General features: G+C 42.9%; 1 protein-coding gene across 7 annotated transcripts in view; it reads right to left on the reverse strand.

The window, feature by feature from the left end:
• WHAMM (WASP homolog associated with actin, golgi membranes and microtubules) overlaps positions 1 to 23,765 on the reverse strand; it is a 64,166-nt gene that overhangs the window by 5,676 nt on the left and 34,725 nt on the right. For 4 of the 7 annotated variants that reach the window (XM_027089188.1, XM_027089187.1, XM_027089186.1 and 1 more), the window contains 6 exons: positions 12,235 to 13,245; positions 9,099 to 9,272; positions 6,586 to 6,736; positions 3,762 to 3,931; positions 2,601 to 2,763; positions 38 to 225 (listed from right to left, as the gene is read on the reverse strand). In XM_027089188.1, the coding sequence (XP_026944989.1) occupies positions 38 to 225; positions 2,601 to 2,763; positions 3,762 to 3,931; positions 6,586 to 6,736; positions 9,099 to 9,272; positions 12,235 to 12,912 (1,524 nt within the window). In that variant the 5' untranslated portion in view covers positions 12,913 to 13,245. Of the gene's footprint in view, positions 1 to 37; positions 226 to 1,130; positions 1,164 to 2,600; positions 2,764 to 3,761; positions 3,932 to 6,585; positions 6,737 to 9,098; positions 9,273 to 12,234; positions 13,246 to 23,765 lie in introns of those variants that run through there. The other 3 variants (XM_027089190.1, XM_027089192.1, XM_027089191.1) reach the window with 3 other exon arrangements.

Below are 23,765 nucleotides of genomic sequence, written 5' to 3' on the forward strand. Positions count from 1 at the left end.
AGTGGTAAGAAAAGAAAGCTGCCCTGGGCGCTCCTACCTTTCTGTTCCTGAGACGGGCTCTTCTGGCACAGATCCTGCCCCGTTTAGATTCCAGCTGCTGGCACTGCCGGCTGAGTTCCTTCACCTCCAGATTCTTATCATCCTGCAGCCCCATTACATGATCCATGACTTTAAGTTCCTCTGGATTTTCACATGGATCATAATAGATAACTTCATCCTGTTTATCTAGAAACATATTAATGATTTCTTAAAAATATGTCTTATTATTAAAAATAATGCATACTTTTTCTAATGTAAGGAAAGTTAAATATCCTTGTAATTATGATTAACATTTATGTATATCTATGTGTACACACACACACAACTTATATAGCTACACATATCAATAAACAGAATTCTTAGAGAAACTTTTCCATGTGATGGAAATATAATTTTAATGGCAACACAGTATTCTCAAATTTAAGCACTCTCTGTTGTTAGAATATTCCAGTGTTCTATTATTATCAATTTCACTGTGATGAACATCTGAATATAAATCTTTGTGGACATTTTTTATTACTTCCTTAGCAGATGAATATTTAAGGCTCTTGATGACTCTTGTCAAATCACCCTCCTCCAGAAAGGCAACTTACATTCCACCAGCAGTATATCATTAAGGTGCCTTAATGATATTTAATCTTAATTACATATTGATTTTTTAAAAATACATGCTAACTGTAACAAATTCAAGCCCTACAGAAGTACACAAAATAAAAAGTGAAATTTCCCTCTTCCTTCACCAACTCTTTGGCATCTTATTCCCAGAGGAAAACATGGACAGTTTGGCATGCATCCTTCCAGATTAACTTTTTTCTAATAGAAGTTTTTCCTAAATATGTAAAATGCTTATAACGTGAAGCTACTGTAAAGTTTTTTGAATATCTAGGATTAAATTAAATGTTCAGGATCTATATGAAGAAAATAACTAAACTTGGAGGAACTTTAGGGAAAAAAAGACTTAAGTAAATGGAGAGACATACCATGTTCTTGGATGGGAAGATTCAAAATTGAAAAGATGACAATTCTCCCCAAATTATCTCTAATGTTAAGTGCAATCCCAATAAAAATTCCGAGTTTTGGGGGTTTTTTTGTTTTGAACTTGCCAAAATGATTCTAAAGTTCATCTGGAAGAATAAAGGAGTGAGAAAAGTCAGAAAATTTTTGGAAAAGTAGAGTAATGAGGGAAGTACTTGCTTTACCTGATACTAAAATGTACCTCCAAGGTACAATAATAGAAACAGCATGGTACTGGCACCAGAAGCCACTCACAAATCAGTGAAAGAAAATAACAATTCATAAATAGATCAAAACAAATATGATAATTCTGGATATGAGACAGGTAAAACTCAAAGCAAAGCAACAGGGGAAAATGTTTTTAAAAACTAGTGATTGGGACTGCTAACAATTTGGGGGGAAAAGTTAGATTCCTACCCCACATCAAAATAAATTTCACCTGGATTAAAGAGCCAAATGTTTTTAAAAACAAAATCATAAGAATACTGAAATAAAACATAAGTAAATACTGATATAATTTTGGGATAAGGAGGTATAACACCAAAGCAGAAGACTGATAGAGGTGACTTCATAATAATTAAATATTCCTACAAGGCAAGAAAAAGCAAATGACAGAGAAATTATTTGCAACATATGACAGATAATAGAATAACATCTCTAATATAGAAAGGGAATGTTCCAAAGAAAAATGGTCAAAGGCCATGAATAGGCCATGAATAAATGAAATACAAATGGCCAGTAAACATACAAAATTGCGTTCAACATCACTTGTGATTAAATAAATGAAAATTAGAAGATGCCATTTTTTGCTCTCAAGTAGGTGAGAATTTAAATGAATAAGTATGGGGAAAAAGCTATTTTTATAATCAGCTGATGGGAGCATCATTTTGTACAACCTATCTAGAGGGCCATTATGTAGAATGAAATTTAGAAAATAATAGAGGTGCAGAAAAATGCATATCAAATGACTCTTGTAGTTTTTTTTTAACAAGTATGTGTCAAAATGTAAAACATGCATTGTCCTTGACCTGATTCCATCTTTAGAAATTTATTCCAAGGAAATAATCTGTTGTATACACAAAGACATGTAAAGGAAGGTTCTTCACTACAATGCTGTTCACAACAGTGAAAAACTGGAAATCCCTGCATGTCTATACAATGGAATACTATGCAGCCATTAAAATTTTTGATGGTTTTATTACTTACTGAAATGGAAGAATGATTATTATGTATTAAGTGAAAAAGAGGTTACTGAACAGGATACATAGTTCTGGTTTAAGAAATTGAAAGATTTATAAACATCAGCATACAAAAAAGGCTACAAAGCTATAGAGCCTAAGTATCTCTAAACGATTTAACTGGGGTAATAATAGTTTCCCTTTGTTTTGCTGTGTGTTTACCAATGAATATATTATTTGAATAATAAAGTACTAAAGGGAAACTTTGTTAGAAAATTTCAGATATATTAGACAATATACAAGAATTGATAATCTGTATTTCCTTGAATGTGTAATTTAAACATATATACATTTAAATATATGTTTTACCTTTTATAAGTCTTTTAATAGAGTCCAACTGTGTAACAAGCAGTATTTCTTCATATTTTAATATCTCAAATTTAACCTCGTATAGTTCTAACTGAACTTCATAATACTGTATTTCTAATTCATCTACAACATTTTTTTTTTCTTGTTCTGGAAGATCTTCTATCTTGTTTTCATGAAAAAAATAAGAGCAAGTTAAAATAATTAGTACACTAAAGGCAAACTTTACAAGCATTCAAGTTATTTTCTATTCCTTGCTCAATATCAAATATAAAAAAAGCAAATAGAGAAGAAACACTTTTCCATTTCATTTAATGGGATAAAAATGCCTTCTTCAATGTTTGTCACAAATACTTTATCTCATCCCTGAAATATATGAAAACATTTAGGTTTTGAGAAAAATAAACGGCAATGAGGTATTTACAAATGTTTTCTGCTTTAAAGTCATAATGTTACAGGAAAAAAATTAAGTGACTACGCTTCTAGGATAAAGCACCTCTTTGATTATTCTAAAATTGTGCTGAAAACACGGCTTGATTGATTTTAAACTACTGAGTACTTGATTGATTTTAAAGTACTACATCAGTACTGAGTTTGATGTTATCGTCAAGTGAATCCTACAATATAATATTTCACAAACAGGGACCTCCTTGGTGGCGCAGTGGTTAAGAATACGCCTGCCAGTGCAGGGGACACAGGCTCGATCCCTGGTCCAGGAAGATCCCACATGCCGTGGAGCATAAGCCGATGCCCCACAACTACTGAGCCTGCGCTCCAGAGCCTATGAGCCACAACTACTGAGCCGACATGCCTAGAGCTTGTGCTCCGCAACAAGAGAAGCCACTGCAATGAGAACAGCGCACCGCAAGGAAGAGTAGCCCCCGCTCACCACCACTAGAAAAAGCCCGCACGCACCAATGAAGACCCAACAAAGCCAAAAACAAATAAATAAATAAACAATTTAAAAAAAATAATATTTCACAAACATTTTGACCAAAGGGAAACTTCACGGCCAACCTTCCACAGTCTGCAAATTCTTATCTACTGGAAGATGGTGTTGGAATAAGCAAAGAAAGGAAGCTCTTTCACAATGCCTGGAAAGAAAGATTCTACCTAAAATAAAAGTATATTTTTAAAAGAAAGTTTCACTTATCTTTGTCTCACCTTTCCCTGAATTTCAGCTCTTTTGTGACTGAAACACAACTCTTTGGCTCTCATGAGTTGCAGAGTCTCCCGAGCTAACATCAGCTTGAGTTTTTCTAACCTGGGAGTTGCTGTGGCCCAGGCAGCCTGGCCAAATCTCTTCTCATCCTGTGCCATTTGTTTCTGCATTCCTGTTGTGTTGTAATTAATAAAATAAAACATAATTACAACTCATTAAAAACAGAAAAATTTATCCTGAACTAATTCTTTGTTTATTGCCTCCCATGTTACCTGCAAAACATCCCTTTTAAAAGAAAAATTCTTGGATTTTAGTGAATTTTTATTGTCACAAAAATAATGCATGGTTATTGGTATAAAATTTTAGATAACTTCATTTAAAGAAAGAAAATAATAAATCATGAATCTCACTTACTTAAAGCAATTGCTCCTTATATTTTGGTGCATATACTTCTAGACTATTTCTATGTTTAGCTAGACAGACAGGAAGATATAGTTGACCAAAACAAACAAACAAAAAACCCCCCCACAGGATCATCCTTCTGCTTTATATCTTTTTTATTTCACTTAATATATCAGGGAACTCTTGCTATTCATAAAAATAGTTATAGAGAATCATGCTTACTGCTACATGGCGTTCCATTTTATAAATGCACTATAGTTCAACAAACTGACAGACAATAAGTTGTTGCTATTTGGGTCTACTATCAACAATGATTTAAGATCAAAGTCCTTTACCCAGCCCACAAGATCATATGGTCTCATCCCTGCCTGTCTTGCTGGCATTATCTCACACCACATTCTCCATTCAGGCATACCTCAGAGACAATGCAGGTTCAGTTCCAGACCACCACAACAAAGCGAATATCACAATAAAGTGATTCACATGAATTTCTTGGTTTCCCATTGCGTATAAAAGTTATGTTTACACTGTACTGTGGTTTATTAAGTGTACAGTAGCATTATGTCTAAAAAAACAATGTATACTTGAGGCAGGAGATAGACGGGCCCCAGACTACACAGTTTCTCCCCTGTGGACAGAAACTCTGTAATAGCAGAAACTCCATAAAAGCAGGATAATGGGGACTTCCCTGGTGGCACAGTGGTTAAGAATCCACCTGCCAATGCAGGGGACACGGGTTCGATTCCTGGTCCAAGAAGATCCCACATGCCACGGAGCAACTAAGCCCGTGCGCCACAACTACTAAGCCCGTGTGCCACAACTACTGAAGCCCACATGCCTAGAGCCCATGCTCCGCAACAAGAGAAGCCACTGCAATGAGAAGCCTGTGCACCACAACTAAGAGTAGCCCCCGTTCGCTGCAACTAGAGAAAGCCCGTGCATAGCAACAAAGGCCCAACGCAGCCAAAAATTAAAAAATTTTTTGAAAAAAAAGCAGGATGATGGAGGAGTCTGGGCCCTTACCAGATAAGAGATAAAAGACCACATATTCCTCATTCTCAAAGTCAAGGAGAACTTCCTGACTACACATGCACAGAAAGGCTCCTTGGAGGTCAAAAAGGGAGGGGGCGCCACCTCACAGTAAGTGATGTCAACCTACCCTAGGCCTCTAGAATCCATCTTGGCTAAGAGATGTGCACACACACGGGAGGATCCTGAGATATACCAAATACAGACTCAGAACCAGGCAAAGCAAGATGATTGGTCAAAGGAAGAAATGCCCCGTAAAAGTGATTCAGACTACCACGAGGGTGCGACTCTCTCTGAGCCCACCCGTGTGTCTATCCACAGTCACTGTCCTCTTTTTCCTTCTAATAAACACTTTACTTGCTTCACTACTTTCTGTCTCTATGTGGAAATTCATTTCTACACAGCTGACAAGGCCAGGGCTTTGTCACTGGCCACTGGTCCCTGGTGGTCTTGTGGCTAGGATTCAGCGTCCTCACTGCCACGGCCTGATCTCAATCTCTGGCCGGGGAACCGAAATCCTGCGTCAAGCTGCTGCAGGCTGAGGCCATCTGAGATCACATACATACCTTAATTTAAAAATACTTTATTACTAAAATATGCTAACCATCATCTAAGCCTTCAGTGAGTTGTAATCTTTTTGGAATAATAACATCAAAGATCACTAATCACAGATCACCATAAAAAATATAATAATAATGAAAAAGTTTGACATATTAGGAGAATTACCAAAACGTGACAGAGACATGAAGTGAGCAACTGCTGTTGGGAAAACAGCACTTGCTATTTTACAACAGACTTGCTCAGTGCAGGACTGTCACAGACCTTCAATCTGTACAAAACGTAACATCTGTGAAGTGCAGTAAAGTGCGGTGCAGTGAAGTGAGCTATGACATGAGGTGTGCCTGGACTGTGCTCCAGCCCATGGCTTCCTCACACTTGGCATACTTCCCAAGTTCCTCAGACTTGTCAAGCTCCCAAAAACCAGAGGGCCTTTGCAAATGCTACCCCTGCCTGGAACACTCTTCCCTCACTGTTTTGCTTTCTCCACTTCCATTTACCCTTCAGATTATGAGGGCAAGTGCCACTTCTCAGAGGCCTTCATTGGCCACTCTGATTGGGCCTAATTTCTCTCTCCTAAGCTCTCAGAGCCCCATGTTTCTCTTCTTCATGTGGCTTGTTGCCACTGCCATTTTCCATGTGTTTGAATGAATATATAATTAATATAACTAAGGTTTTTCTCCCTTCACCTGACTGTACAGTGGCTGTTTACGCTTTTCCTTACATTGAATCCCCAGTACCTAAAAAATACAGAACCTGGTGCTTAAGAGGCACTCAAATGTTCTCCGAATAAAATGAAAATTACATGTATCTTAGTATAGCATTTTAAATTATTACCTGCTAATGCTTCTACTGTTTTTTCAAAATAATTCACTGTAATATCCTGAATCGAGACTATAGCTTCTTCAGCCCGTCTGGTCCATTCTTGGGCTTCCTTCTGCAGGGCAACTATCCTTTTAGGACCCAGACCATCCTCATCCAAGGACTTCTATAGAAAGAAGGGAAAGTTGTATTAGTAAAAGGGAATAGTAACGTAGAGCCATTAGGAAATCGAAAGGAAATTGGTCACACGGATTATTTCAGCTACTTTTATTACTACTACATAGTCAATTAAACTTCACTCATTCATCAGTTCCTTACTGAGTATGAATAAGGCTCTAAGTGGTGCATCCTTTGGATGACAAAGGGATACTCTGAAGTATAAAGGGAAAAAACCCTACTTTTACTTTGTATTACTCAAATAACTTTTTCTGTAAGGGAATGCTGTCAAGTTATGTTTCTCTATTAATAATGATACTCGATTGTTTGAATGAGATCTGTATTGTTAAGCACTCAGCAAAAGCCTGGTACATGACACTCAAGTGTTAGCTGTTGCTGTGGTTTCTTTTAGGGACATGGCAGGAAGCTTTTCAATAGTGAGATTCTTTTCTGAAGGGCAAAAGTAATACAGTAACCTAAAACATGAACGATCGTGACATATACTACGTCATCTAGTATCCAATTCTTCTACCAAGCATAATTTAGTGACATAAGAAATATACCCAGGTTAGCCATCAGGGAAATGTAAATTAAAACCACAATGAGATACCACTTCACATCTACTAGGATGGTTATAATCAAAAAGACAGACAATAACAAGTGTTGACGATGATGTGGTCAAATCGGAACCCTCATTTACTGCTGGTAGGAGTGTAAAATGGTGCATTTATGGAAAATAGTCTGGCAGTTCTTCAAAAGGTTAAACAGAGTTACTGTAGGGTCCAGCATATCCATATATCCAAGAAAAATGAATACATATGTCCACATAGAAACCTGTACACAAATATTCATCGCAACATTCATAATAGCCCCAAAGTGGAAAGTTACAAATGTCCATCAATTGCTAAATGGATATGTAAATGTGCTATGTGCATATAATGAACATTATTTGGCAATGAAAAAAATGAAGTTCTAATACACACTACAACATGGATGGAACTTGAAAACCTGATGCTACATGAAAGGAGCCAGACACAAATCATTCCATACGATATGAAATGTCAAGAACAGGGAGATTTAGAGGCAGAAAGCAGATGGGTGGTTGCCTGGAGTTGGGGGGGAATGGGGAATGCATATGGAGTTTCTTTTCAGGGAGATGAAAATGTTCTGGAATTAGTGCTGGTGGTTGCAAAACTCTGAATATACTAAAAACCACTGAATTGTACACTTTAAATAGGTGAATTATATGGTCTGTGAATTATATCTCAGTACAGCTGTTATTTAGAGAAAGAAAAAATATACACAGGAAGTAAAGACAATCCAAATAATAGATTTGCAAAATAATGAACAGAACAACTTTCTCCACAGGTTAGGCTGGCATGAGTTTCATCTAAACATGATACCATTTTTATGGTAGCCCGGCAGTGGCCATGAGTGCATGTGTGGAAGGATGGCCCAGTGCAGGGGGCAGAGATCAAGAGATCTCTGCTGTCTTCTGATTCCAGCTGGTTTAGAACCAGAGAAAGCTACTGAACCTCCCCACCCACCTTGGTTCCAGATTCATTTATAACACTGGAATGATAATGCTTATTCTAACTAGTGTTCCATGGCTCAATGAAATAAGAGCAATGACAGCATTTACTAAAGTTTAATTTACTGAATTACAATCCAGGGCCTTGCTATTTAAATTTTCATCCTATTTCTCAGAAGTCTGCATGTGTCCTTAGAGGCTGAAAATAAGCTAAAGTAAATAAGCAACACATCAAAAACAAGTCATCACTTCCCTGGTGGCACAGTGGTTAAGAATCCACCTGCCAAGTGCAGGGGACACAGGTTCGATCCCTGGTCCAGGAAGATCCCACGTGCCACGGAGCAACCAAGCCCATGCGCCACAACTACTGAGCCTGCACTCTAGAGCTCACGAGCCACAACTACTGAGCCCATGCGCCACAACTACTGAAGGCCGCGTGCCTACAGCCGGTGCTCCGCAATAAGAGAAGCCATCGCAATAAGAAGCCCGCACACCGCAATGAAGAGTAGCCCCCGCTCGCTGCAACTACAGAAAGCCTGCGTGCAGCAATGAAGACCCAATGCAGCCAAAAAATTAAAATTAAAATAAAAAAAAAAAGTCATCAGCAAAGAAAGTGTGTAACCCTTGAAAATCTGCAGAAATCTTAATGTATTAAGACGACCGATGTAAAATGTCTTCATCTGAAATCAATTTAAAAAATAATAAATTCAATATATCTACAATATATCTAAATATAGAGTAAACCCGAAGTGGAAACACAGATTGAATCTTAAATGCAACTGAAGAAATAGTATACGATAAAGAATAAATCTCATAAAGTAAAAATATAAAGAAAACGTACCAAAATAGCAAGCTTACATGAAGTTGCAAGTTCTCGCATATCCCTGAATGGCTGCAGTAAATACTGGAAGAACATGGTTGCAGCAGTAACTAATTCCTGGTATGCTTCATCTTCCTCTCGATACACTTTCATTAATGCTACCATGGTGTTGGCTTTTTCATGCCCTTGAAGCACCTAGAAGGCAAAATGTAAATAAAGCTCACGTGTGGACAGTATTTATAAGATCATACCAAACCAACAAAGCTAAAGAAACCTGAATGTTCTAAACTTTAATGCGTCAATTTAAAATACTGATTAAGGGCTTCCCTGGTGGCGCAGTGGTTGAGAGTCCGCCTGCCGATGCAGGGGACGTGGGTTCGTGTCCCGGTCCGGAGGATCCCACATGCCGCGGAGCGGCTGGGCCCGTGAGCCATGGCCACTGAGCCTGCGCGTCCAGAGCCTGTGCTCCACAACAGGAGAGGCCACAGCAGTGAGAGGCCCGCGTACCGCAAAAAAAAAAAAAAAAAATACTGATTAAACATGAAAATGCTATTGTTCTCCAACCAAAGTGCCCAGTAAGAATGGTTAAATAAATCATGGTATATCCACAGTAGATTATTATTACTATAATCAATCATTCAGCACTGTGCTTTTGAAGACTGTTTAGTAACTGGGGACTTACCAGGGAAGCCCTGGGGACTTTTATAATAATAAGTGGGAGGTGGAGGAGGATGCAGAGTTGAAAATTTTATCTTAACTATGTTTCCTCTAAGTACTCAGAGAAAAGGACCAGAAAAAGGCATCAAATAGGGGGTAGACTGAGGATATATTTCATCACTTTTCCGACCATAAAGGTTTTGTGAGGATGTACTCCTTTTTTAAAAGCTCATAAGGACACAGAAATGCCTCCAAGTACTTCTCCAGCATGCCAACTCTCTTAATTCCCCCAGGTTAATATTGCCACCAAACCCCCAGGAGATTCAGTTAGCATAACAAATGTGGCTCTAGCCTCTGCAGAGTGCTTCTTCTGAGGCAGGACAGAAAATAAACTGAGCATTTATAATCTAGATAAACTCATTTGGTAAGAAATTACCTTACCCCCCAGGAGAAGAGAAATAAAATCAAGTAATAGTATAGACTTTTTTTCCCCAGTCAATAACCTTAAATTCTTCTATTTCCTTCCCTCCACTTAAGGATAAAGTGATCTATGTTCAGCTGACATTTTATCCAGGTGATAATAATAGGATTAAAAAAAGTTTCCCTGAAAAATATTAAAACACACAAAAAAGTAAACTTAAGACAACTGATACTTTTCAGTCTTATTGCTTAGACTATTCAGAATTCAAACCATTCAGCTTCACTTTATATACACTAGCAATATTGGCAACTGGTCTAATTCTAGAATCAATTGCTTTCCTGTTCTAAATATGAGCTGAGTATTAAGATGATCACATACACTTCCATGGATGCAGTATATTTTATATTTAAGCCCTCCTCTGCCCACCTGTTACACGTAAACAGGTGAACCACACAAGTGTCAACAGCTAGCCTAACAGTATGAACTATACTGGTGCCATAGTACCTCTGAATGAACTTCAACTTGGGTAACGTATAACTTTTACAATAGTAACATATGTTAGTTTAAGGAAAAACCACTTCTGTCAGAAACTGGTGTCTAAAAAATAAAAGTCTGTCTGATTCAAAATGATAAAGTTGGGCTTCCCTGGTGTTAAGAATCTGCCTGCCAATGCAGGGGACACAGGTTCGAGCCCTGGTCCTGGAAGATCCCACATGCCACGGAGCAACCAAGCCCGTGTGCCACAACTACTGAGCCTGTGCTCTAGAGCCCGCAAGCCACAACTCCTGAAGCCTGGGCCCCTAGAGCCTGTGCTCTGCAACGAGAGGCCACTGCAGTGAGAAGCCCTCGCACCGCTGCAAAGAGCGGCCCCGGCTCGCGGTAACTAGAGAAAGCCCGCGTGCAGCAACAAAGACCCAACACAGTCAAAAATAAATTTTAAAAAGATAAAGTTGACTGGCCTGAAACTGCTCTGTGGTTTCCTCACATTAAAAGTGAAATTAGGGGCTTCCCTGGTGGCGCAGTGGTTGAGAGTCCGCCTGCCGATGCAGGGAACACGGGTTCGTGCCCCGGTCCGGGAGGATCCCACATGCCGGGGAGCGGATAGGCCCGTGAGCCATGGCCGCTGAGGCTGCGCATCCGGAGCCTGCGCTCCGCAACGAGAGAGGCCACAGCAGTGAGAGGCCCGCGTACCGCAAAAAAAAAAAAAAAAAAAAAGTTCATTCTATATTTAGCTTGAGAGGATATAATTAAGATTTTGAAATGTGGCTGGATTGTTCTCTTACACCTCCCCCTCCTCAAATGAAGGCAGAGAAAAATCATTCAGATTAAGTACAGCGTATAATGAGAAAAAGGCGAGCAAGAGGCATGTCAGGGTGTGGGATAGAGCACTAAATCTTGACTCAGGAGAGTCTGCTGGTTGTGGATATATGAGCCATATTTTTCTCTTAAACCTTTGGTGAATTTGTGAATCCCCTTCAGTTCTGTAAGCTTACCACTCAAAAAATGAATTGTTCCATCTCGCTAATTACCTCTTTCAAGCTTAAAATTGCACTCATGTTGCTGCTGTTCCACACTGATGAAGACAGCTCACATCCTGTCGGCTGTCCACTTGACCGAGTCTTTATCACCTAAAAAACCTGTGTCCTAGAAGCACCTTCATCCTCTAAAACATTTTGTCTCCATTATCGGTCTTCCCTCATACACAGAACCTGTCAGTGTTTACCTTCAGTCTGTGTTGTCATTTCCTACACGGATGGGATATTTCTAGTTTTGCTTTCAGTATTCTCTGGCACTTCCTGTCAAAACAGCCAGCTCCACCAGCATCTTCAGGGGAAAGGTTTAAGGGCCTACCCTGGCTCCTAACTGCGATTAAACTTTGATTTAACTTAGTCCTCTCGCTATAGGCCCCACGGGGCTTCCGCGGAATTCCCCTCGATGCTCCCGCGGAATTCCCCTCGATGCTCCCCGACAGGTGAAGAGCACCTGCGAGGCTGCTAGCCCTTCCGCGCATCACGCTGTTAACCTGCTCCTTCCCCGCGCTGGTCTGCGGAAGGACCCCCCTCTCGCACTCGTCCCAACCTGGAAAAGGGCCCGAGGCTCAACCGAGAGGCAGAAGGACCGGGCGACGGCCCGGCGGGCGCGTACCTGGCGCAGCCGCGCCCCCGCCTCGTCCCGCCGCGCGCGCAGGACCCGCTCCCGGAACTCGCGCAGGCTCTCGCAGTCGGCCGCGTATCCCTCGGCGGGGAAGAGCGCGTCGCGCACCGCGGCGCCGCCGCAGGCGTCGGCCGCCTGGCCCAGGTAGCGCTCCAGCTGCCCGCACAGCTCCTGCAGCGCCGCCTCGCCGAGGTCCGTGCGCGCCGGCCATACCAGCGTCCACAGCCCGAGCCCCAGGCCCCAGGCCCCGCCACCGCCCGCGTCCAGTTCCGGCGGCAGCCGCGGGAAGCAGCGCTCCAGCGGCGGCCACAGCGCCGCCAGCTGCTGGTGCGCGCCGCGGAGCCCGGCGGCCGAGAACAGGCCTGCCCAGCTGGGCGGGGGCGCGGCGGCCTCAGACACGGGCTCGGACACCAGCTCGGGCCCGGGCTGGCTCCCCTTACGCCGCCGCCGCTGCGCCGTGCGGTCGTGACAAGTCACAGCGAACTTGCCCTCCACGTCGTTCCAGGCCACGAGGAAGCGCAGCTGGTGCCGCTCGGGCTCGGCGAAGAGGTCCTCGCGGACCGGCACCCAGCCCTCCAAGCTGTCGGGTTGCTCGTCCTCCATGACCGCCGGCGGTCAGTGCCCGGAGAGCTCGGCTCGCCGGAGCCTGGTCTCCCTGCACCCCCAGCCACTGGACTGTCCGGACCGCGTCATTTTTCGCTGAACTGAAATCGGCGTCAGCACCCCAGCTGCCGCAACCCTCGGCACTTTTGATTGGCTGCCCGCGGCCTGTGAGGCTTCCAGCACGCTTCCGGGATTGGTTGGGTGATAGAAGGGAGGGTTCGCGACAACCAATGAAAAGGTCAGAAGGTCGCCGCTCCGAATCAATCAATGTCGCAACCTCGTCTGGAGCCCGGAATGATCACTCTTGCCTCACCTTTTCCACCTGTGTACACACTGACGTTGAAAAAAATATTTGTTAAATGAACGAGTTATTGTCTTAGCCTCCTACACTAAACTGTGAACCTCTTGAGAACGCAAACCCAGCTAGCTGACTTGGTCTTCTATTACTGGGTAGAAGCCACAAGCTTATTGGTATCAATTCAACAAGCTTTTATGGAATGTTTGCTGTGTGCCTGTTTTGGAAGGCTAGGCGCGGAGGGGGCATACAAAAAACGTACAGTCCCTCCGCCTTCAAAGCATCCCAGCTCCCAACCAACATGTTTAAATACAATCGGTGTTCTAACACGTCATTTTAGAGATAAGGAAACTGAGACCCAGAAAAGAAACGTTTCTTAAGATACACAGACATGTTTATGTATGACTGATTCACTTTGTTATAAAGCAGAAACTAACACACCATTGTAAAGCAATTATACCCCAATAAAGATGTTAAAAAAAAAAAAAAGATACACAGACACTTAGGCAATTAGACACTTCAGACCACCTGGCTATTGAAGACCTGTTTACGGAGATCAGGAGGTGTAGTTTGCAGGTAGGGATGGAGTGTGGGTTGGAGCTGAACCTGTTCATACAACAGGGTATAAGACAGCACAGGGCTCTACCCAGGAAATGTACAGTGTAGACAGAGATACAGTACATGTCAGCTCCCGTCCTGTGAGAGCACTGCTAGAGGGGTAGTGGGGTTGGAGGACCGAGGGGGAGGAGCGAGAAGCCCAGGGAGCGGGGAAGGAACCCTTCATCAAAACACGGTTTGTGAGGGCTTGATTCAGGAACTAGTGAAAGGGCTTTTGAAGTTTTTGAGCTGGGAACGCCAGGAATCAGATTTGTACTTGCTATTATTGCCCAAGGTAAAACAACAACAACCCCCCTCGCCCCCCCAAAAGAAAAAAACCAGGGCCAGGCTGAAGCTTTGGTTAGGGGCATCTCTACCCCCCCCCCAAGATAATCCCAAGGCATCTAGCAGCCTCTGTGGAATGTAGCTTGAAGGTCTAAAGTTTCCTCTATCTGAAGGTCCCTCCCTTTAATGTCGAGGAGAGGTGGGGCTATGGGTTCTTGGATTCCCAATAGCTACTCTGGCTGTCACCCAGTCCTCCTGGAGAGCTAACCTTCTAGCTGAAGTGATTTATTTTTCCTCAAACTGCTTTTTAATATATCATTTTATCTAATATGATTTCTTATAATTCTTTAATAGTCTATTTTAATATCTTTGAATATTCTTTACAGTATGTCTTTACTGGTTTTGTTTTATAATCTTATTTCTATTAGTCTTTCTAAATTATTTGCTTTTTCAAAATGAAAATAGCAGGCTTTCTAATTATAAAAGAAAATTTTATTTCTTGTGAAAGGGGAATAAATGTATATATTCTTAGAAAAAATGTGGAAAAGTATACACCAAACCTAATAATTGTTGTTACCAGGATGCATGACTGGTTTACATTTACTTTATGGTTCTTTTGTAGTATTTGCTTTTTTCTCAGCCAAGTATTATATATTATTTTACAATAAAAAATAATTTTAAAAAGTAATAAAAGGTATATATAATTATTATAAAATGGACGAATCAAAGCTATAAATAAAATAACTCAAAAAAGATAAACCCTGCTTTCATTTTGTGTGTGTGTGTATATATATGTGTGTATATATATATAATTATATTGTAATAATATTTTGCATACTCTTCCTACTTACAAATATATTGTGGACATTTTCCACATTAAAAATATAGGCATTGGGGCTTCCTTGGTGGCGCAGTGGTTGAGAGTCCGCCTGCCGATGCAGGGGACACGGGTTCGCGCCCTGGTCCGGGAGGATCCCACATGCCCTGGAGCGGCTGGGCCCGTGAGCCATGGCCGCTGAGCCTGCGCGTCCGGTGCCTTGTAACCATAAAGGGCAAAGGCAAACAAGAGAGAGGCCCGCCGACCAAAAAAAAAAAAAAAAAAAAAAAAGGCATTGGGCTTCCCTGGTGGCACAGTGGTTGAGATTCCGCCTGCCAATACAGGGGGCACGGGTTCCAGCCCTGGGCTGGGAAGATCCCACATGCTGCGGAGCAACTAAGCCTGTGCGCCACAACTACTGAGCCTGCGCTCTACAGCCCGCGAGCCACAATTACTGAAGCCTGCGTGCCACAATTACTGAAGCCTGTGTGCCACAACTACTGAAGCCCACGTGTCTAGAGCCCATGCTCTGCAACAAGAGAAGCCACTGCAATGAGAAGCCCGTGCACCACAACAAAGAGTAGCCCCCACTCACCACAACTAGAGAAAGCCTGCGCACAGCAACGAAGACCCAACGCAGCCAAAAATAAATTAATTAATTAATTTAAAAAGGTATCTACATCATTATTTTTAATACTTGCCAAAACTGAGTTGACAGTGTTGTGATTTATTTAAAGAATTCTATATTGGTAGGAATAGATTAATTTCAATTTTCTGCCAATATAGATAATGCTGTGGTGAACATTCTTGTACATATATCTTTGCATAATTTATTCTTTCAAATTGTTTGCTTTTGATATTTTATTTGGCTTCCAATATTTTTATTGTATAGATAACTGGCAGTAACAGTGTTTTAAAAATGAAATTTTGATTAAGGTTTCAAAAAGCAATAGATGTAAAATTCTGAGGTCAAATCACCACATGCAAACTTTTCAAGGAAATGGTCCAGAACCCAATTCATGCCCTCCACCAGTGGAAGAAAATAAAAAGGGATCAGAGTGAAGAAAAGAGGGTATTTGAGAGGGAGACTGGTGGAGCGATTTTTCTGGAGAGAGCTATTGTTGGACTGGATGGGGAGAGTTGGAAGCCCCACCCTCTATCCCCAAGCCCAGTGTGGGGTCTTCAAAGGGACCCTTCAGGTAGCTCGCTGTATTTCCTGCAAGTGGGCCAATGGTGGCCTGAGGAGAAAAGATTGGCTGCTTTGGTGGCAGAGCCAGGGGGAGTGGCTGCATTGGAATTGTCTGCACCCCAGAGTTTGCCAGGACCAAGGATGGAGCCTACATCCCAATATCCAGATGTGGGCCAGCAGGACGACAGAGCCAGCAAGGAGTCACCTAGATCCTGCCTGAGAGAACCAGCTGCATGGGTCAGGAGACCTCATTTGAGAAATCTTGGAGGTGGCCCACCAGGGCCTGGAGGAGGAGTGCAAGGGACCCCCTGGAATAGAGGGGTTCTCAGCCTGGTCGTGGGAACTCCAGGGGAAAGGGCTTATCATGGTAAACCCTAGAGATATACAAAAGCTCAGAGAGACAGAGAGTGCTCTAAGCACCTGCCTGCCCCAGAGAGCCAGAAGCTAGCACCCACCCTCTGTGGCACCAACTCAGATAGGAGCTGTCTTATCACCTTAGCGCCTCCTGCCCCTGGCAAACAAACCAGCAGCTAAGGGAGGAGGTGTGGGAACAAGAGGCCGACCTCATCCCCTCCTTTCCCAGGGCAGACTTCCAGCTACAGAGGCCTCAGCTGGGGAGGGGAGAAGATTTTGATGCTGGCTAAACTAAGTTTGACTTTTTTAAAAATTTATTTATTTATTTATTTTCAGCTGCGTTGGGTCTTTGTTGCTGTGCGTGCGCACTTTCTCTAGTTGCGGTGAGCAGGGGCTACTCTTTGTTGCGGTGCACGGGCTTCTCATTGCGGTGGCTTCTCTTGTTGCAGAGCATGGGCTCTAGGCACGCAGGCTTCAGTAGTTGTGGCTCATGGGCCCAGTTGCTCCGCGGCATGTGGGATCTTCCTGGACCAGGGCTGGAACCCGTGTCCCCTGCATTGGCAGGCGGATTCTTAACCGCTGCACTACCAGGGAAGTCCTCTAAGTTTGACTTTTTAATTAACGTATTGGACTGTACATTCCCTTACTGAATGGAGACTATGCCTTCAAGCGACCCCAGGACTCTGTGTTACCTAAGAGGGAGCAGAAAGTCACGGGTGTGCTCGATTTTTATCCAGAGAGGGGAATAAATGAGTAAACGTTCAAGGAATAGTGGGAGAAGAAAAATTAAGTTGCATTTGACTACCTTCAGATTTGTGCTTATTCAAAAGACTCTGGGAAAAGCCCCTCAGGCCAGGTGGAAGGTGCACAGCCTGGGGACTCTCAGAAGTCCTCCTTCTCTGCGTGGCCTGCAGCCACCCCCCTGCCCTTGCTGTGACAGCCCCCAGCCCTCTATTCATGACCATACATCAGGCCCTCGGTGGAGCCACCGGACTCCAATCCCCACAGTAAATGAAGTAACTCAGGGGACAGCATGTAACCTCTCCTGGTGACACTTGAGCAGTCAGCAGTGGGCAGGTCTATATTTGGGCTTTCACTCATGAAAGGCCTGTTGCTATTTGCAGCCGGAGCCAGCTCGTGTTACCCTTGCCTTTGCTGCCCCACTTGTAGAACCCTGGGCTAAAACAGGCAGGGGTAGCCCGTGGGGCACGCAGAGGTCACAGGGTGGGAAAGCCTGCTGAGCACGGATGCAGTTTTCTAGCAGTTATCCAGAGCCTCCGAGTTAAAAGAAGAATTTATGGATCCTTAAATTAACAGGCAAGTTTTTGGATAGGCATTCTTCAAATGCAAATTGTATATTAGAAGCTCAGTAACTTAGTACCAGAGTGTCAATGCAGTATCTTTCCTTTAGGTGGGAAGAGATATCATCTTAAATGACAGATGTGTACATTGCAATAAACAGTGCGAACATTTCCTGTGCCTTCTTGGAGCAAGGATTCAAGAATGTGGTGTTGGTATGGGACGTGAAAGCCTCAGATGCAGATAGAGAGAGGCTGGTGATTCTTGCAGTGTGTCTTTAGGGTATTTTTAGTACAGGGGTCCATTTGTTAGAACAGTTTGGAACCCTAAATGTTGATACCATTTGGCTATGGTATCGGGTTGATAAATACCTTTTATTTGAATCTGCGTGTGCATGCTGACAAATGATAATTTTATGCTTTGATTCAAATACTGAAAAACAGCTTTGTAATCAGTTTTCATCTGTTATGCATACCCCCTCCTCCTATAGAAAGTTTTCAGGTGTGGGCTGTGCTGATTTGAGCCATCTTGCAAAACTATACAGCTAACACTTTAAAGCAAGTTTCTTTAGCTGTGGCTGAGAAATTGCCAGGGGCTACCTTGGTGAGCTTCTAAAATTGTAAGCAAAATTATGTTTGTGCCCTCATGGGCTCACTTTTGGGGAGAGAAGTCACAGCTTTCAGTAGATTCTCAGGGATATCCATGACCCATAAAAGGTTAAAAAACTTTTTGGGAGGTGACTTTTCTAATTAAAGCACAGGAACACACCTCCCATATAAGACTTAGGCAAAAGTCTTTTTTTTTTTTTTTTAGACTGTGGATCAATTGCATAGAGTAGAAGCTACCCAGCTAATATATTCGTTATAGACTTGATTTATTACATTTCTCTAAGCCTTGGCTTTACATTTATAAAATGAAAATTTATTGTTAATATTCCTTTCTCCCCCAATTGTGAACATTTTGTTAAGACATGGAAAGAGCCTGGATGTTGAGGGGAAAAGGGAGTGTCAGCCGTGGGGTATGTTGCAATACTCCTCCTTTGCTACCCAGGTCCCAGACCAGTTTGTGTCGGTTTATTCACAGGGCAGATGCTGGCGTGGAAGAATTTGTTCTTATTAGCATCTGTGCTCAGTGGTTTCCAGTCTTCTTGCCTGTTTGACGCTTTGATTTAGTGTTTCACATTCCAGCAACAGGCTGAAAGAGTTTCTCAGGATGATTTATTGCTAACACAGAATTCTGGTTTTCTCCCTTTTGGAAGCACATGGAAATATAAGTGTTATTTTTGGCTGGGCTGCTCCTCAGCCCATAGGTGGTATGGTTTTGTGGGAAAATGGGTCCAGATGCAACTCTTTCCCTGCCTGGGTTGAGTCCAGCACTCAGAACGGCGCTGGATACTGAGTAGCCCCAGATCAATCCTTGTTAAATGACATCAGCCACAGTGAGCCATTTTTCCTCACAGGGACTCAGTTTTGCCATCGTAGAGTCAGGAAATTGAGTTATATGCTTTCCAAGGGACCCTCCATCCTTAGAATTCACATCTCTGCCCAGGTTCCTTGGAAGCTCTTGCTGTAAGAAGGGGTGATCTCATAGCCAGTGCCCGTGTCTGGATGTGAGGCTGCTCTGCTTTGGTGCCTTCTCCCATTTTCAGCTGTCTTCAAGGGACAGAATGATCCCACTGTGGCCACAGGTGATTCTACACTGCTCTGGTCGCTGTGGGTTTTCCCTTTCTGACCCCAGCCCTCCCCCTCCATGAGTGACCGGGTGGGAGACTTCTAACCTAGCCCAGGTGGGAGACGCTGAGGTCCTAGTAATAAAAACAATAATAGTAACAGTAACAACAATAACAGCAGCTAACATTTATTGAAGACTTACTTTGAGCCATGTACTGTGCTGAGCACTGTACACACATGTTATTTCCTCTGAATGCCAACTTTATGAGGTAGAAACTCTTAATAAACCCATTACACGGACTCATGAAAGTAAGGCCTAGAGAGAGGATTTTCCCAGGGTTACACTGCTAGGAAGTAGCAGAGACAATGCAAACACAGGACTTTCTGAATCCAGACCAAAGTGACCTCAAGGAGAGGTAAGGGGAGCGGGTAGAGGGATGTTACCTGGAGATTGAGGAGACAGAACCAGAATCAGAGTTAATTGGACATTAGTTAGATTTCAGGATGTCAAGGATGAGCTCCCGGTCTCTGATTTGGGTGCTGATGGGAGTGGGTTACTAATGGCTATTAGGAACGCAGTGGTCCTCCCCATGGTGGATGGGCGGGGAGCTCTCAGCAGGAAGAACAGCCTGAGCCAGGGCCTTTTGTGGGACTTACATGAAAGGATACTGAGAGAGGTCAGAAGGAACAGCAATGTCCATTGGAGAAGGCCAGGCTGTGTGGGGAGGTAGAGCTAGGATATGAGGGGTGGGGGATAACTTCCCTGATACCCAGGGGAGTTGGGACTTGCCAGCAGTGGAGCCCTCAGAATGCAGGACATGTAGACTTTCCACATCCTTCTGGGCAAAGCAGCATGGTGCTGTGCTTACACTAGGCAGGGACTCTCCTGAGGAGAGCCATGGGGTGCACAGCCAGTGGACCATAGAGACAAAATGGTTTCAAGGAGGATTCCTGCCTACAAGGTGACACTCAGGTGTGAGGGAAACTGTGTGATTTTGGTCCATGTGACCAGAGCCTGTGCTTTAAGAGGGGGAGGTATTCTGGGGTCCCAGGACAGAGGCAAGTGGTGTCTCTGAGAAGCTGTGCACCAGCCCAGATGGGTCAATCACTTATTCACTTGTCAGGGGCCTCCTTTCCACCAGGAATCATGTCTTGTTCATTGGACCCCCAGCATCCAGCAGTCCTGTTCTCTCTCTTTTTTTAAAAAAAAAGATTTATTTTATTATTTATGTATTTATTTAATTTATTTTTGGCTGCATCAGCTCTTAGGTGCGGCACACAGGATCTTTGTTGAGGCATGCAGGATCTTTTCTCTCTCTAGTTGTGGCACGCGGGCTCCAGAGCATGTGGGCTCTGTAGTTTGCTGCATGCGGGCTCCCTAGTTGAGGCGTGCAAGCTCCGTAGTTGTGGAGTGTGGGCTTAGTTGCTCCGCGGCGTGTGGGATCTTTGTTCCCTGACCAGGGATCGAACCCGCATCCCCTGCATTGGAAGGTGGCTTCTTTACCATTGGACCACCAGGGAAGTTCCAGTCCTGTTCTCTTGAATCCACCTGAAACCACACTCCTCCAGGCCCATGAACAGTCAGGGCCGGTGTCAAGGATGATGCCCAGCGCCACAGCCTCTGAACATGGTGGGGTCACCTGTGATCTCTGTGTGAGTGCAGACTCCCAGGTCACTCCGTGTTGCCCCACAGTGTGCTGGGGCAGGACTTCTGAGACTCTGGCCTGACCAGGTGGGACCTGTAACACCCCTGGAGCACAGAGAGCAGCCAGGAGCTAGGAGAGGATACAGAAGTGCTCTTAAGCTCGGAAGACCTGCTGCTGCTGCAGGCCTGTAAGAAGCCCCTGGAAGTGTGACCCTCTCATCCTCTCAGCTTCTATTTCCAGATCTAATTGCCCTCCATCTCATTCCCCTCCCCTGCCCTCATGATGTTGTACTAGAGCTCAAAGCAAATGTTCGTGGTGAGACACTACTTCTATGCAATGGGGTTCTTCTTCCCCCACCCCCAGCTTTATTGAGATATAGTTGACATATAACTTTAAGTAAGATTAAGGTATACATGTGATGATGTGATGCACATATTTATTGCAAAATAATTACCACAATAAGGTTAGTTACAGCCTCCATCACCTCACATAATTACCTTTCTTTTATGTGTGTGGTGAGAACGTTTAAGATCTACTCTCTTAATAAACAAATGGGACCTGATGAAACTTAAAAGCTTTTGCACAGCAAAGGAAACCATAAACAAGATGAAAAGACACCCCTCAGAATGGGAGAAAATATTTGCAAATAAAGCAACTGACAAAGGATTAATCTCCAAAATTTACAAGCAGTTCATGCAGCTCAATATCAAAAAAACAAACAACCTAATCCAAAAATGGGCAGAGGACCTAAATAGACATTTCTCCAAAGAAGATATACAGATTGCCAACAAACACATGAAAGGATGCTCAACATCATTAATCATTAGAGAAATGCAAATCAAAACTACAATGAGATATCATCTCACACCAGTCAGAATGGCCATCATCAAAAAATCTAGAAACAATAAATGCTGGAGAGGATGTGGAGAAAAGGGAACACTCTTGCACTGCTGGTGGGAATGTGAATTGGTTCAGCCACTATGGAGAACAGTATGGAGGTTCCTTAAAAAACTACGAATAGAACTACCATATGACCCAGCAATCCCACTACTGGGCATATACCCTGAGAAAACCAAAATTCAAAAAGAGTCATGTACCAAAATGTTCATTGCAGTTCTATTTACAATAGCCCGGAGATGGAAACAACCTAAGTGCCCATCATCGGATGAATGGATAAAGAAGATGTGGCACATATATACAATGGAATATTACTCAGCATAAAAAGAAACGAAATTGAGCTATTTGTAATGAGGTGGATAGACCTAGAGTCTGTCATACAGAGTGAAGTAAGTCAGAAAGAAAAAGACAAATACCGTATGCTAACACATATGTATGGAATTTAAGAAAAAAAAATGTCATGAAGAACCTAGGGGTAAGGCAGGAATAAAGACGCAGACCTCCTAGAGAACGGACTTGAGGTTATGGGGAGGGGGAAGGGTGAGCTGTGACAGGGCGAGAGAGAGTCATGGGCATATACACACTAACAAACGTAGTAAGGTAGATAGCTAGTGGGAAGCAGCCGCATGGCACAGGGATATTGGCTCGGTGCTTTGTGACAGCCTGGAGGGGTGGGAGAGGGAGGGTGGGAGGGAGGGAGACGCAAGAGGGAAGACATATGGGAACATATGTTTATGTATGACTGATTCACTTTGTTATAAAGCAGAAACTAACACACCATTGTAAAGCAATTATACCCCAATAAAGATGTTAAAAAAAAAAAAAACTAAAAATAGAACTACCATATGACCGAGCAATCCCACTACTGGGCATATACCCTGAGAAAACCATAATTCAAAAAGAGTCATGTACCAAAATGTTCATTGCAGCTCTATTTACAATAGTCAAGACATGGAAGCAACCTAAGTGTCCATCGACAGATGAATGGATAAAGAAGATGTGGCACATATATACAATGGAATATTATTCAGCCATAAAAAGAAATGAAATTGAGTTATTTGTAGTGAGGTGGATGGACCTAGAGTCTGTCATACAGAGTGAAGTAAGTCAGAAACAGAAAAACAAATACCGCATGCTTACACATATTTATGGAATCTAAAAAAAAAAAAAGGTTCTGAAGAACCTAGGGGCAGGACAAGAATAAAGACACAGATTTAGAGAATGGACTTGAGGACACAGGGAGGGGGAAGGGTAAGCTGGGACGAAGTGAGAGAGTGGCATGGGCATATATACACTACCAAATGTAAAACAGATAGCTAGTGGGAAGCAGCCGCATAGCACAGGGAGATCAGCTCAGTGCTTTGTGACCACCTAGAGGGGTGGGATAGGGAGGGTGGGAGGAAGACACAAGAGGGAGGAGATATGGGGATATATGTATATGTATAGCTGATTCACTTTGTTATAAAGCAGAAACTAATCCACCATTGTAAAGCAATTATATCACAGAAAAAGCATACAGTAAGTGCTCAATATGTAGTAGCTACTACTAATATTGTGTTTACTGCTACTATTATTCTTTCTTTCTAGATTTTGTGTACCTCCATTAAAATAGTGGACCTCATAGTCTCTACATAATGAGTACTCTGTTTATTTTACTTAGTATCACATAGTAGGTCTTTTTCCAAGCTCTCATTTGCTCTCCCTAATATTTTAAAGGCTACATTATATTCTACAGGGTGTACATTTCCTACTTTACTTAACCATTCTCCTAATCATTAGCGCTTTACAATTTTTTTGGCTATTA

The sequence above is a fragment of the Aethalodelphis obliquidens genome, unplaced genomic scaffold (genome assembly GCF_003676395.1).
Source record: "Aethalodelphis obliquidens isolate GAN/ISIS:26980383/991018 unplaced genomic scaffold, ASM367639v1 scaffold65, whole genome shotgun sequence".
In the NCBI taxonomy this organism is placed as follows: Eukaryota; Metazoa; Chordata; class Mammalia; order Artiodactyla; family Delphinidae; genus Aethalodelphis; species Aethalodelphis obliquidens.